We start from the raw sequence: 16033 nt of genomic DNA on the forward strand, positions 1-16033 counted from the left end.
TGCTTAAGTATTTCCAAAGTATAGCGTAATGATGCTCCTCTCACATTATTGGTGGACCTCACCATGAATTTAATAAGTGAACCCTCACCATAAATGTATGAGGAGAGAGTATCATTCACTCCCAAAGCAACTAAGAATTCCTCTTGATATAGATGAGGTGAAGGCAAGTAGTAATTGACAATTGATGACATGACCTTATCAAAAACACTTTTTTTTCCTGATGATATGACAAGTAACGTTTCATTCAATGTTGTATCTTATTAAAATCTACTCTTTAAAAATGAGTATTAAAAAAAATTAATATCAAGGTTAAAATACAAAACTTATTGAAAAGTTTCATTATAATTCATTTTAATTCTCTAATTTTTCTTTTGTTCATTTTAATCTTTTAAGTTTCAAATTTATTTAATTTAGGCATTTCCATTTACTTCTGTTAATTTTTTTAAAAAAATTCTGGAAAATATCTTTCAATTATTAATTAGATTTTTTAATTTAATAACAATTGAAGAAAAAAAAAATTAAAAATTTGGAAACAATTAACCGCAACATTTAACAAAAGTTGGTGAAGAGACCTTAATTAAATAAACTTGAAACCTAGTGGACCGAAATCAATTATGGTGAGATATAGAGGGCGGGTTCTGCATTTTAGCCTAAAATCATATATATATATATATATATATTTATAGGGTTCAAGTTATACCTAGTGTAGTTTCAAACAGTGTTACACCTCTCAATATGTTTTAATTGGATGTGAATTTTGATAAATCTATTGTTAGGTTACATTATTTTCGTATATTCTTCGTGCTTGCAAAATTTTAAAGTGATCAAAGATTAATGGCTATGTCATCAATCAATTGTTTAAATTCAAGTTTTTATAATTTAAAATAATGCATAAAGATGAGTTTATGGATTGAGTAGTAAATAACATCCAATTGACATGAATGTGTTTTTTTTTTTTTTTTTGACATACAATTGACATGAATTTTAAGAACATATAAAACACGTAATTCAATTAAGAGATTTTCAAAATGTGAATTCTATAACAGGTTATAACATATCATGATTGGTGGAGCATAAAAGGTAAAACAAAAGGTGGGATAGAAGATTTGTATTCACTTAAAATTGACTAATGTACAATTTGTGCAATATTAATTAAGATAAAATTTGGCTACAAACTTGATTGTAGTCAGGAGCTGAGAGAGGGGGGCTACTGCCCCCTAACTTTCTAAAAAATTCTCTATGTATTTGTAGTAAATTATTAATAAATGTAGTAAAAGGTTATTTGCCCCTTCTGACTAAAACAACTTTTTAGTTTTTACTATATATGTATAGCTAACTTGTCAACAAGAAGACAATTTTACATTCACAAAGCACTGAAGCAGCACTTTTATTGAATAATGGGTCCCACCTACTAGTACATTGGTTTTGCACTCAACTTCGCTGAATAGGACTGGGAAAAAAAAAATAGTGATACAAACTATAGCACCTCACCAGTCTGCCTCTTATTTACAATTTTTTTTCTCTTGTAATCAACCATTTTTAGGCTGAACTTGAGTTTTTGCTGATCTAAAAGAAAGAAAAAAAAAAACCTGAGTTTTTGCTATAAACTCAAATGTCTACATAACATTTTAAAAGCATTCCTGGCATTGAGGAACATATGCAACTTCATAGTAATATGTCCAGGTCAAATTCTAAATAAGCTCGTACTGAAGTAGATTTTTCAATCGAGTAAATTTAATTAGAAATGAAAAAAAAAAATTAAAGTAAAATTTTATATTTGACTTTTGCATATAGTCGTTTATTTATTTTGTTATTAGTATCGATTAATATTTCTTAGATTAATTTTACCTTCAATTTTGCCCCTCCTGACTTGAAATCTTGGCTCTGCCACTGGTTGTAGTCTAACTCCCACTAAAAAAATTAAAATGATTGTATATTTTGAAAATCTAATCATTGAATTACATGTTTTTATGTTTTTAACACACATGTCAGATTGTATGCCAATTAGATGTTATTTACTATTCGACTAATAAATTTATTTTTTATGTACAGTTTTAAACCATAAAAATTTGAAATATAAACTTTTGATTGATGAAATTGTTATTGATCTTTATTTTTCTGAAAATTATACAAATATGGAGGATATATGTGAAAAAAAAAAATGATCCAATTGAAGATTTGTCAAAATTTACATCTAACAATTTTTTTGTCACAACTTTGATGTAGTAAACTGTGAGTGATTAACCATCACTTATACTTGGATCCACAATTTTTTCTTTACTAATTACACTTTGTCATGTCATAGTTTTTCCCTAGAAAGTATTGAGTAAAGTAAGATTACAACTAAATTTTTCTGTAAAGCTTTGTTGCTGAATTATATACTGCTACATCAATTAAAAATCCATAAGAAAGAACCAACTCAGTTTCTTATCCCAAAAAAAAAAAAAAAAACACTCAGTTTATCGACAAAGAGAGAGATGCCAAAACACAACGGCTGTGTTTCCCTCCGTTATTCCGCACAAATTGTGCTCGTGCTTAAATTTTCAGAGCTAAATTCCAAGCCAGTTTCATTGGTCTTCCTCTCTTCATCTTGCTCTCTCTCATACACACAAATGAAACAAAGCAAATCTCAAGTTGGGTTTCGAATCTCACAGTGAGTCCAAGTTTGACACAACTCCATCTTTGTAAAAGCATTCCAACTTGGGTTTCAAATCACATTTTGAGCTTTTATCTGTTGAGTTCAACAGTGTGGAATTGAGTTTGTGGCTTATACATATACAATGAATTTGGTTTTTGAACCTTCTGTTCATTGAGAAACTTTATCAAACACAACAAAGGCAGCAAACATTCCAAGCTTGCTGCGGCCAAAAATTTACATAACAAACATAAATACTAATAGAGTGAACCCTATCATCTTCTGACTCAATTATTTTATTTTATTTTTTTTTAATTAGGTATCCGTATGATGGATACGATCGCATCTGGAAGCCTTTACTAATTGACAATTGGATTCCAATTGCCACAAGCTTAACCGTTTACTCCCTGAGCACTAATAACGCTTATAACATACCAGATGTAGTGTTGAGGACTGCAGCCAAATCACAAAACTCTACCACTCCGTTGAGCTTGTACTTAAGTCCACCAGATTCTCTTTCACAATGTTATGTTTACTTTCACTTTGCTGAGATTGAGAAGCTTGAAAATGGCCAGCAGAGGGAAATGACAATTTTGTTGAATGGTGAGAGGTATCTGACAGAATCTGTTAGACTTGATTACCTAAAGCCACAGACCATACTCCGGACTGAGCCGGCAATTATGGGAGAACGGCTTCACTTTTCAATAATTGCAGCTGAGGGAAGTAAGTTTCCTCCAATCCTCAATGCTGTAGAGATTTTTGTGTCAAAGGAGCTCCCAAATATAACGACTGCCATAGAAGATGGTATGCTTTCTTCTCTTTTATATTTTCCTTTGTACTGATTAGCCTTATCTTTTAATAAGAGACTTCAATGCTGATTCAATAAGAGTTCTAACCTTAACTTGGTGATGATGGTTGTTTCAATAATTTTTATTCGGGAGTTTTCTTTTCTGAATGGAACATTATAGCTTTAAGTTGTTAGTGTCATATGCTAAATTTAGAAAAGCTTGTTATAGACTTGTGATCATGAGCCTTTGTTTGTTGCCGAGTAGATAATGCAAATTTATAGTGTAGTGGTTGAAGTTGGGAAATTCTTGTTATAAAACTTTTATCAGAGCCATCATACTTTTACCCCTTTTCGATAGATTGCTATCTATCAACGAAATCTGTGATTCTTCTACACACCAAAAAATAAAATAAAATCTGTGATTCTGTATGTCTAAAATGCCCGGAATTTTTAAATCCGAACCTCGATATTAAAATCAAAATATGAAATCTCTGTTTTAAATAAATTTAGGCAATTCCGCTGAATGTTGTATTAATTGGTTAATTTTCCCAACAATTCCAATCACATAATAATCATCAATAATATATAGACTTCTCAAGATAAAACATTAACAACATTCAAAAAATAATCTTTGGTATAGTAAACTCCCAAAATAATATTGGAAAAAATATACAAAACCCACAATTTAGTTTTCCCTTAAACACTGAACACCCTTGAGTTTAGTTTTTTTATTTTTAGATTTTGAATGTAACAATTTTCTTTGAGAGAGGGTGGAGGGGTTTGAGTGTAACACTTAATCCCCTTGTGGTAAGTGTAACTCAAAACCGCTTGTGCCTTGTTGGATTGTTTTATGTGAAAATGCGGTTTTAAATTTTCACATAAAGCAAAACCATAGGGGGGGTTTTGTGTTACATTGAAAAAGCCCAGGGGTTAGTGTGTACAACTAATATTTTAAAAACAAAACAATACAACAAGGAGGTTAACGTTACAGTCAAAATGTTAGGTTTTCTATATTTTATGGAGAAGCCGCATGGGGGTTTTGTATACTTTTCCTAATAATATTTAAACTTCTAGAAAACAAAGAAAAATTCTCTAAAATTAATTAAGCCCTCAAAATCTCAACTAAGAGTCAACCTATAGGCCATAATATGCACGTCTTAAATGATCCTTAAGATTATAAACCTAGACAATTAATTTGAAAAATAATGATAATAATGCATAATTGAGCTATATAGACCATTAAGGCTCTGTTTGGTTTGCTTTGGCGTCTGCATCGACCATGAACAGTGCATCAAGGCAAATGAACAGTAATTGGAAAATTTTTTTTTTAAATTTTTTTATTGTTTTTAGCAAAATAAATGGTATTCAAATGCACACTAAGTAAAATTTGACCTGTAAAAAATGATTGGGAATCGGTGGACCACCACCTCATTCATTTTTCCTTTTGCCTCCGACTTGTGGTCATTTGTGTTTAGCTTGTTTGGTATCTCTTGGGTTATGCCTAAACCAGTAGTTGAGTTGCTTGCTTGCTGCCATGGAGGTGTTGGGAGACATAGAGCAACACCTGTTTGGGATGTTATTCCGCAGTGTATTATGTGGAGTATATAGAGAGCGGAACAATAGAATCTTTGAAGGGGAGGAGTGTTTTATCATTGAGTTGAAGCACATTTTCCTTTTATTTTTATTTGAATAGAAGACTGCTTTGAATGGCCTTGCCATACCCTCTATTTTGGATTTCCAAGATTTATGCAGTTTTGGGTAGATTTTTGCTTCCCTTGTTCACTCCCTGTGTTCCAGGGAATTTTTTTTTTGTTGTACTTTTATTCTGTTTTTCAATAAAATATTTTATTACTGATAAAAAAAAGTACAAAGTGACTCGCTTGTACAATGAGGTAGGTATAAAAGAGTTGGAAAATAAATGGATACAAAAGTTGTAGAGGTAACTCAAAGACCAGGGTGCAAAGATTTAGTTACCGATTAAAGTAAAAAATTTAAAACTAAAGAAATAATGATATCTAATATTAAAATGAATAATGAAGAAGAAGAAGGAGCCCGGTAGCTCAACTAGCACTTTCGAGTGTCTCGAACGGAAACATCCAAAGTCCAGATCCCCCCTCCCTCATTGTCATTGTCAAATTATCAAGGGAAAAAATGAAGAAGAAGAACATATAAATTCATAACCACATAACCAAAACAGGAATCCAATGAAGGATATAATAATATAACCAAAAAAATAAGATATAATAACTTCATGTCTTGTTTATTGGGCCTCACAAGCAGAAGAATGTCCTATGTATTAGTTCCATGAAAGGGTCATGTATAACCTTCTCAACCACCACCAACATATCCTCCACAACACCATATATAAGAACAACATAATCCCTGTCACAGTCCATGCATTGCCTCTATGAACATGGTCCTTGAAATCATTTATGAGCTATAATCAAGAAAGAGTAGTTTATCCATTACTTAAAATAAAACATATTTAGGTTTGTTCGCAATGCAAAAGAATGTTTCAAAAGAAACATAAAAATCTAGGAATAATGATAAAATGCAGAACGCACAAACACCCACATATATTTTATGACATGGAATCTCACTAAGGTAGGGTCTTTTGGATCCACCCTGGGAAGTAAACCGTAGATACACGACCCCAACCGCCAGAACCGTGTATCAAGGAATCTAAGAGAACTCCTATTGGGGATGAACATAAGATGTTTAGGTCTATAGTTCATCCCGAACCTACAAATAATTCTTGAGGACAACAACGAATAGGTAGACATGAAATGATACGCATTGACTAACTCAAGGTTTTACAAAGAAGGAATAAATAAGAGCATGATGGGTAAAATTTTACTTACCTTAACCACTTAAACCAAATAAGCAAAACAATCTCGCACAAGGAGTTAGAAAGATCTTTGGAGCCTAAACCAAAGAAACATAATACTGCCTAATTATGATATATATAATCTTACACTTATGCTATCACTTTATGTAAAATATCTCTTAACTCCAAAATCCTCTAATACTATTTTTTTTTTTTCACTAATAACCATTAAGCTTATTAAATTAATATGTAACTAACCTTAAGAATGTGTTAAAAGTCGATTTGGATCTTCAATTCCATATAACTACTGTCCATTTTGAATTCCTTAGCTTTGATGTACAAAAACACCAAATTAAGGTAAGATCCCCTGTTAATTGCAACTCTAAAATATAATTTTTCAAAAACGTTGATCACCCCACCAAATAAATGTTCAAACCTACAATTGGATTTCATATATCAACCTTCAATTTGAAATCAAAGTAGTCAGATCATCAAAATCCCTAAATAATAACTTGCTTTTTGACTCTATTGTACCCTCCATGGTATGTAATCCAGCATATTCTTTCAAGATTTGGTTTTAATTTTACTTAATTCTCAATACTTTAGTGGAAATTTAATTAATTATAATAGAAATCTCCAAGTTATTTTACAAATATGATGAATTGAAATTGTATCATAAGTTGCGTTGTTACTTGCCACCATAGTATCTGAAACTGTACTTATCAACAAAAGAAAACCATAGTATTTGCAACCGCTGGTAATTTGCTTTGCTAATCATACAAGCTACATTCAGACAATTCATCATCTCTGCAAAGGCATGTGTTCAACTGCTGCAAATTTGGAACTAGCTTTTACTTTTCATATTTCTATATGATTTTGTATTTCAAACTTATGCTTCTCTTTCCCACTCTCTTTTCGAATAATCATCTATAAATTCTTGTTTTCCATTAAAAATAATAGTTGAAGCCATAATGGAAATCAAGACACTGTACAAGTTGACTAGAAACTGGCAAGGCGATCCATGTGTCCCGAGGGAATACTCATGGGATGGTTTGCACTGCAGTTACAACTATTCTATTCCAAGTATTATATCAGTGTAAGTGCATTTCCAAAACATCATAACTTGTGTTCAGGCTTGCTGTGAAATTCCAATCAATATATCATCTGAAGGGAAAAGTATCCTCTTTAACTTGTAGGCATCACATAAAAATAAAATGGACCATTGTATAAACTGATATGAACTATGATGCGTCATTTTAGGAAATGGGATATTGGAACAGATTCCTTTCACACACAATAATAGAGTGGACCAAAAGTAATGTCATGCTTTATGATATTTAACTGAATTTACTTGTTTGTGATGTCACGCTTTGTTTGTTTCGACGTAAAATATTTGCAAAGGTAAAATATTTTACATGTAAAATATTTTATTGAAAATGTTTTCATTTTACCATGTTTGGTTTGTATTCTTGAAAATGCAAAAAAAAAAAAAAAAAAAAAAAGTATATTTTAAAAGAATTTTAACAATCTCACAAAACAATTTTGAGTAAGTCCAGGTCCACCAAACATATTCCTTGAGGGTGTCAATGGTTTTTTTTTAAGGAATATCAACAACTAATGGCTACACAAGTTTGAACAGGCTATGTATAATGTTTCTAGGGTTGGGTTTTCCATTGTATTTCAGTGCTTTCTCTGGAAACACCACTCCATGTGGTTGTTAGTTACTAGTTTTACATGTAATTTCTTCAGTTAAATAAAGACTTTCTATTGTTTTAGCTCAAAAAAAAAAAAAGACAATCTCACAAAACCAAACCACCACCACCCAAATCACCACTAGATCGCCACAATCACACCCACCACCACCCCGACACTCCATTGACCACTCAAATCCACAAATTGGAGAATGAAAAACAAAAAAAGAGAGGCCAAAGCCGGCCACCCACCCACCATAACCCACAAACCCAGTCCTCACCATAGCCCACAAACCATTCCAGCAACCTAAAACCTTAGCCATCAACGGACCTACAAACATCTCAGCCACCCATTGCAACTCAAATACCTAGCCACCCACCACAACCCATAAAACCAGCCAAAAAGCCCAAATCAATAAACTCATGTAGTGGTCAAAAAAAAAAAACTAGATATGAGAACTAGTGGGTGAGTTGATGAAGGTGGAGGTAGAGCCAGTGTGATGGTGGTAAGAGAATCGGTGGAGTAAGAGCTGGTGTATGGTCAGATCGAAAAAAGAATCGGTGGGTTTGAGTGGTTGAACCAAACTCAGTCGGTGGAGGTGTGGAGGGGAGTCAGGCGATGATGGCAGAGGTGGAGCCGGTGATGAGAGCTACCAGAGATGAGTGGTGCCAACGAAACTGAGAGTGGCTAGGTGGCTCTGGTTTGTGGGGAGGAAGAACTTGAGAATGAGAAGGGAAAGAGCGTGAGAGGGACTAAGGGGTGAGGTCTGAGGAAGTGTTTGGGTGAGAGCTTGAAAGAAAATGTAAAATGTTTTACCAAAATTTTTAAGTGTAAAATATTTTACATAAATTTGCCTAGTTGATTTGGTTGACTGAAAATTTTTACTTTTGCCTAAATATTTTACTGCAAAACAAACATAGTAAAATAGGAAAATATTTTTCTGAAAATATTTTACATCAAAACAAACAAAGCGAATGTTCAACCACATAACACCTCCCTTCGTCCATGGGTGCTGACTAATTGCACGAGATTAATTTTATTTGGATTGCATATTATCTACCAAAAATTCAACTCCTCTTCCTTTTTTCATAATGACAAACAGGAACTTGAGCTCAAGCAATTTGACTGGGAAGATTGCAACTTCATTCTCGAATCTTAAAGCAATACAGTCCTTGTGAGTCCTAATTTGAATTGTGGTTGATATGTTGCATTTGGTTACTATACAATTGTACTAGCTAGATACTAGCTGTTCGAGCAACACCACCTATACAATTGTGCTATATGCAAGTTCAGTATCAGGTTTCAAGAACAGAAAACTATTCTTTAACTTAACATTTCTGTATATGTTTTCTAAAGATCTTGCTAACTCTTCTTTCAGGGATTTGTCATACAATAACTTAACTGGGCCGCTGCCAGAATTTTTGGCACAACTGCCAAATTTGAACACTCTGTAAGTTTTTGAGATTTGATCATGGTATTGCAAACGTAAATTTTCGTGTAGGGAGATTGAGGTCATCTGCCTAACACTGTCTCTTCAGTGATTTGCGTGGGAACAAGTTCACAGGTTCAATTCCTGAGGATCTTCTGCAGAAGTATAGGGATGGGAAGTTGGCATTGAGGTTATCTTATCTTCCTTCATAATTCCTTTTGCTTCTTAATTCTAATTTCACTTGGTCATTTTCTATTGTTTTTTTTTTTTTTTTTTTTTTTTTTTTTTTTTTTTTTTTTTTTTTTTCTCTCTCTCTTCCTTTTATATATAACTACTTTTGTGTGCCTAATACTAGAAAAAAACTATATATATATATATATATATACTTCTTCACTTATATGTACGTAAAATCTTAGGAGTATCTCATTTATTCTTCCAATATCAATTTTTATTGTATAAAGACAGCAACATTAATGTTTAATAACTTACTTACCATGGCATACTACCTTGATTCACTCTATGCAAGGGTGAATGAAAATCCAGATCCTTGTCAGTCAGTTGCATGCAAGAGAAGGAAGAAAAAGGAGTTTGTTATTCCAGTTGTTGCATTGTCCGCAGCAGTCCTGCTCCTTCTGTTCATCTTTAGTGGTCTGGCTATCTATAAACAGAAAAGACATGGAGGTATTTCTTTCTTGTAATTGCTAGTGATGTCGTTTAGAAAAAATGCAGTACCCAATCCTAGCCAGTCTTATTTTCCTGTGATACACCAACGCCTTTAAGATGGTTATGAAAGTAAAACGAACATTGTTTAATTCTCACCAGAGGCAATTGTGACCAACCACACGACACAGTCGTGATGGCAATATTATGCAATTGATCGACAATAATAAATACATCCACATACCACTTCAACATGTGAACAAGGGGTAAATGCACTCATTTCTCTTCATGCAATGCTTTGGTATGAATTCATGATTCGGTGGTGCTCTAAGTAGCTTTATTGTGTCAGTGGGTAGTGTTCTTCAACTGTTGTTGCCTTTTTTACTGGACTGATAAAAAAATATTAATAACAATAATGACTACATCCATGGCAGGTTGGCAAGAATTCTAGAAGTTATATAAGATCCCAAGATTGAATGCATAGGGTTATCATATTAATGGCGTGCACTACTGCATTGCATTCTTTCCTTGGATGGGGATAGCTTCCCATATAAGATATTGCCTACCTAAACATAAGTGATCTTTCTGAAAAAGGCTGTGTTAGGAATTTAGACCTTGGCTGATTAATTTTAAGCCAAATTTACCAACTTGATTAATTAAGCCAATTATGCAGAGGCCTAATTCAGTTTATGATGGACACAATCATACCACAAAACAAAAATAAAGTACTGGGTAGTTTAATCTACTAAGCGTTGTCATGACCAAATATTGCTTATATAATTGGGATAGTAAGGTAGTTTATGTAGTATCCTAGCAAGCCACATTTGGAAAAAGTTTGACGCATCCTACAATATGTTAAGGATATTATCTAGTCTAGGGATTCTTTATGAAGTTGGTTTTTCCACTGCTGATTGTACTGGAGATATTTCAACACATAATTCCACAACTGGATATATGTTCAATTCTAGTTGGGGACAATATCTTGGTGTAGCTATCGACAACCAACAATGTCTCTCTCAACAAATAAAGTAGAGAATAAAGTTGGCAGCACAGAATGTGTTTCGTTCTTGGACGAAGTAGTTGAGGTACATCATCATTTTATTTGAGAAAATATACTAAAAGGTTATATTCAAGAACATATAGCAGTTATATTCATGAAGGGATAATCTATCTTGAAGTTCTCCAAATTTTGATGGCAGCTCAACGCCATGAGAAAGTAGTTGGTGTTGATGGGGACTATGTAAGAGTTAGCTCAATAGGTCAATGCTTTGTTCTTGAAGCATTTTGCATGTGTGCTATTTTGTGTTTGCATGTCTTTAGAGTAGCTACAAAATAAGATAGGGATAACATCTCACTTTAGTGGGCGGATGGTTGTCTTTGGCATTCAATGGCTTAGGAATACATAAGCAACTTGGGCATAACATGTTAGATGATGGGATTTAAATGAACCAAGTATTTTATGAACAAGTCAAACTCAACTAGGGAAAAACTTGTTTATATTCATATATTTAGCATATGAGCCAAGCTCATGCCTCAGTTTAGACTTGGACTATTAAATGAGTTAAGCTCAAACATAATAATGCATTCATGTACAAACTCATAGGTCTAAAGCTTGATTTAAGTATACATTGATAAAATTGATTGCCCTAAAAGCTTGAACTGTTAGGAAATAATTAATTTGGTCATTTAATCTAACACTCCTGTGTGGTCCACCTGAGCTGCCCTTAAGTGGGGCCTAAAACTTTGTTTTTATTTATTTATTTATTTATTAAATGAGAGGTAATTTGGAGACAGAGGATTGAACCCAATTCCTCATACCATGATAAATTACAAATTATCTAAAAATTTCAAATTGTTAGGAAATGGTGAATTTAATAATTTCATCTAATATATAAAATGTTGGCATTTGGGCCTATAAGGATTCCTAGATAGGCGCTCATGTAGGAAACCTATTCCATTAGGGTTTTTTTGGTGAGTACATATATAATAGTTCATATTCATAAGAGTGGTGGTAGATCCATTTCCATGGCATTGAGTTTTGCTGAGGGTTTGATACCAAACCCAAGAGGTAAAGTACCAAAAACCTTTGATTTACAACATGAGAACATGTTTGTATGCTTTTCCTTTATATAATAATACATATTCATATGCATACATGTATATATATTTTTATAAACTTGAAATTGGATATAGTAAGTTTGTAAATAAGTTTATAAGATCTTAAATTATTATTTATAATTTATTGAGAATATAAATAATCCATTTTGTATTAAAAATTATATATGATTTTTAACAATATAGGTTTGCTGAATTTAATTATTAGCACGTATTTGTGAAGAGATAAAACATTTTAGTTTGGGTCTTTAATTATTATATATGGGAAAAGAACAAATTAATCAAGTAGCTCGCGAACAAGTGAAAACTTGTTCGACAAGAAAATGGACTAAGCTGAGATATGTAATCTAGTTTGCCGATGAGCTCAAGCTTGACATGTGTTCAGAATAAAATAAAACTAACAATTTTGAACTATAATACTCGACTCATTTACAACCCTATCTAAATGAGAAATAGTTGCTTTGTTGACTTTGTATCTTTAAATATTCAACCTTTTGCAAGTAGTTCTGGTAAGTTTAGGAAGCCTGTCTCTTTTGTATGGTATATATATAAGGCTTCCTACTAATTGGGAAAATGTGTAAGTGAAATAAAAAGCAATAGTGCAAATGAAGAGTGATTAATATGTTTAACAAAGTGTGTCTGTGTGCAATGTTCTAATTACTAATAAAACTTCTCTTCTGTAGAAAACTCATTTCTGCATTCTGTTTGAGTATAGTGTGACTAATTAAAAAATATTTGATTATAAAATTTATTATTCTGAAAAAAATTAATACAAAATTTCAATGGGGAACTCATGCTAAAATGCAAAAGATGCAGACAAACATGCAATTCAAGACTTCCTCTAGCTTTACCACGGACAATACATGTTGAGAAACCTTAACCTAAATATGGTAAACTGTTACTGTGTATAGATTTGGGGCCACAAGCGTGAGCATTTACTGGCATCCCCAACCTAGGATAAGTGGACTCCATATTTAATCCTAGTAACAATAACATGTGAGATAAAATAGATTTGAGGACACAAACATAAGAGATTTAGAACATAGACTCTGCATTTTCTCACGCAACTCTAAAACATTGTTTTGATAGTTTTATTGAAAATCTTCCTTGCTGTAGGTATAGTTACCAAATCCAATATCAGATCAAAGGATCAACGGTATAGCTACTCTGAGGTTATGAACATTACTAATAACTTCGAAACCATCATTGGAGGAGGAGGATTTGGTAAAGTGTACCTTGGTAAATTGAAAGATGAAGCTCGAGTAGCCGTTAAATTGCTCTCTCCTTCATCAAAGCAAGGCTATAAGGAATTTCAAGTTGAGGTAATATAGAAAATTGCAGCCTGTTTCTGAATTGCTTGATTTTTTTTTTTTTTTTTTTTAATTGAAGCTGTGAATCTATAATTACATGAGACAGCAACTAAAGATTTTCATCCAACTAAACTGAAGAACTGGTTTGAAATATAGGTACAACTCTTGATGATTGTTCATCATAGAAACTTGGTTTCTCTTGTTGGATACTGCGACGAGGATGACCAGAAGGCCCTCTTATATGAGTATATGGAAAATGGCGATTTGCACCAGCATTTATCAGGTATTTACCATTTAACCTATGATGAGTCATAGGAATACAGGATGAAGAGCGCTCTTCATCTTGTATTCCTATGACTCATCATAGGTTACCTTTATCATATCAAAAGCATGATTTTTAATATAGGGCAAGACCTGGATTGAGTTCCATAACTGCACTTGGTTGGCTTTTAGTAAGAGCAAACCACCAAACTAGGTGCTACTCATATCAAATGCTTGCCAAATAATTTCCAGTAGGTAGTCCCATTTGGCCTGCTTTTAGCGTGAAAATGATAACTTCTTATGAAAATGAAACTAGGACTTCCCCCACCCCATAGTGAAACACCTATGCAGCAAATAAACATATTAAGTGTAGGGAATTTAATCAAAATCCTAACCTGTGAGAAACAAAAAAAATAGAGAAAACACACGCCAAAGAAAACAATCACACGCACAAGACAATATTTACGTGGTTCGGCAATTTGCCTACGTCCACAGAGTTATAGGGATTTCACAATTATCAGGGAAAATACAATAGTGCACAAGAACACTCTCAAGAAACCCAAATCCCAATTATACCCTAGCACTCTCTCATAGAAAAAATAAGAATAGAAGTTGGCTGCCTCTCTTTTCTCTATTTTCTCTCATGCGGCTGCTAACTAGGTTAATTGGAATTACTCTCTATAATCTCACGGCTACACTACTTCAAAAAAACCTAATATATATATTTATATATATGTCAAAGTCGGCTGGAGTAAAATTTCCTATTACAAATAGGATTTGGTCAATAGTGACCGACTTAGGTGGACGTGGGCTTGTGGCAATTCAAGCCACACACGGCCCACTTCAACAAATCTCCACCTTGGCTTGAATTGATCAAGCTACACGAGCAAACTCCTCCATCAGCTCCACCTTAGCCCTTAAGGGCTCACAAGCTGCAAACATTAGCCACAATCCTCCATAACACAATCCCTCATCCCTGCAACTCATCCTCCTGTCCTCAAGCTAGAAGACCAATTGAAGCTGCGCACAGCTTCAACTTCTCAATAGTGACACCCTTAGTCAACATGTCTGTCGGGTTCTTAGATCCACAAATCTTCTCAAGCATTACCAGCTTATCTTCAACAAGGTAACGGATAAAGTGGTATTTTGTCTGTATGTGCTTCGACTTTGAATGAAAAGCCGAATTTTTGGCAAGAAAGATTGCACTCTGACTGTCACTGTGTAGAATGCCCATCTCCTGCTTCTTACCCAATTCATCTAAGAAACCATGTAGCCAAATCATCTCCTTTCCAGCTTCAGTTGCTGCAACATACTCAGCTTCTGTAGTAGACAAAGTAACAATCTTCTGTAGATTTGAAGCCCATGATATAGCTGTACCACCCAGAGTGAAAACAAACCCTGTAGTACTCTTTCTACTATCAATATCACCAGCAAAATCAGCATCTACATAACCCTGCAGTTTCAAACTTGCACCTGTGAAGCAAAGACATGTATCTGATGAACCCTTCAGATATCTCAGAATCCACTTGACTGCCTCCCAATGCTGCTTTCCAAGCCTACTCATGAATCTGCTCACAACTCCCACTGCATGTGCAATGTCTGGCCGTGTACACACCATAGCATACATCAAGCTGCCAATAGCTGAGGCATAAGGCACCTTGCTCATATGGTCCATTTCTTCTTCTGTCTTTGGTGATTGTTCTTTACTTAGTTTGAAATGACTACCCAAGGGTGTGCTCACTGGTTTAGCTTCATTCATGTTGAACCTGCTGAGAACTTTCTTCACATACTCTGACTGTGAAAGTTTCAATGTATCATTAGCCTTGTCTCTAATGATTCTCATACCAAGGATTTGCTTTGCAGCTCCCAAATCCTTCATTGAAAACTGTTTGGACAATTGCTTCTTCAGATTATTAATCTCTTCAATGCTAGACCCTGCAATAAGCATATCATCCACATACAACAGTAATATGATGTAAGAATTGTCAAAAGACTTAACATAGCAACAGTGATCAGTTTCACATCTCTTGAACCCAATTCTATGCATAAAACTGTCAAATTTCCTGTACCACTGTCTAGGAGCTTATTTTAGGCCATACAAGCTCTTTCTTAGTTTGCAAACTAAATTCTCTTGTCCTTGAGTAATGAATCCTTCTGGCTGAATCATGTAAAGATCTTCCTCCAAGTCACCATGAAGGAATGCTGTCTTCACATCTAACTACTCAAGATGTAAGTTTTCTGCAGCCACCATTCCTAGTACTAGTCTGATTGTTGACATCTTCACAACTGGAGAAAATATCTCTGTGTAGTCAATGCC

At 33.8% G+C, this 16033-nt stretch overlaps 1 protein-coding gene across 2 annotated transcripts in view; it reads left to right on the plus strand.

The window, feature by feature from the left end:
• LOC115972981 (putative leucine-rich repeat receptor-like serine/threonine-protein kinase At2g19230) overlaps positions 1–16033 on the plus strand; it is a 40730-nt gene that overhangs the window by 17052 nt on the left and 7645 nt on the right. Inside the window, exons 3-10 of one of the 2 annotated variants that reach the window (XM_031093193.1) lie at positions 2955–3439; positions 7210–7345; positions 9044–9115; positions 9320–9391; positions 9480–9560; positions 9897–10051; positions 13262–13467; positions 13612–13738. In XM_031093193.1, the coding sequence (XP_030949053.1) occupies positions 2955–3439; positions 7210–7345; positions 9044–9115; positions 9320–9391; positions 9480–9560; positions 9897–10051; positions 13262–13467; positions 13612–13738 (1334 nt within the window). The remainder of the gene's footprint in view (positions 1–2954; positions 3440–7209; positions 7346–9043; positions 9116–9319; positions 9392–9479; positions 9561–9896; positions 10052–13261; positions 13468–13611; positions 13739–16033) is intronic. The other variant, XM_031093194.1, reaches the window with a different exon arrangement.

The sequence above is a fragment of the Quercus lobata genome, unplaced genomic scaffold, assembly GCF_001633185.2.
Source record: "Quercus lobata isolate SW786 unplaced genomic scaffold, ValleyOak3.0 Primary Assembly Scq3eQI_1866, whole genome shotgun sequence".
NCBI lineage: Eukaryota > Viridiplantae > Streptophyta > Magnoliopsida > Fagales > Fagaceae > Quercus > Quercus lobata.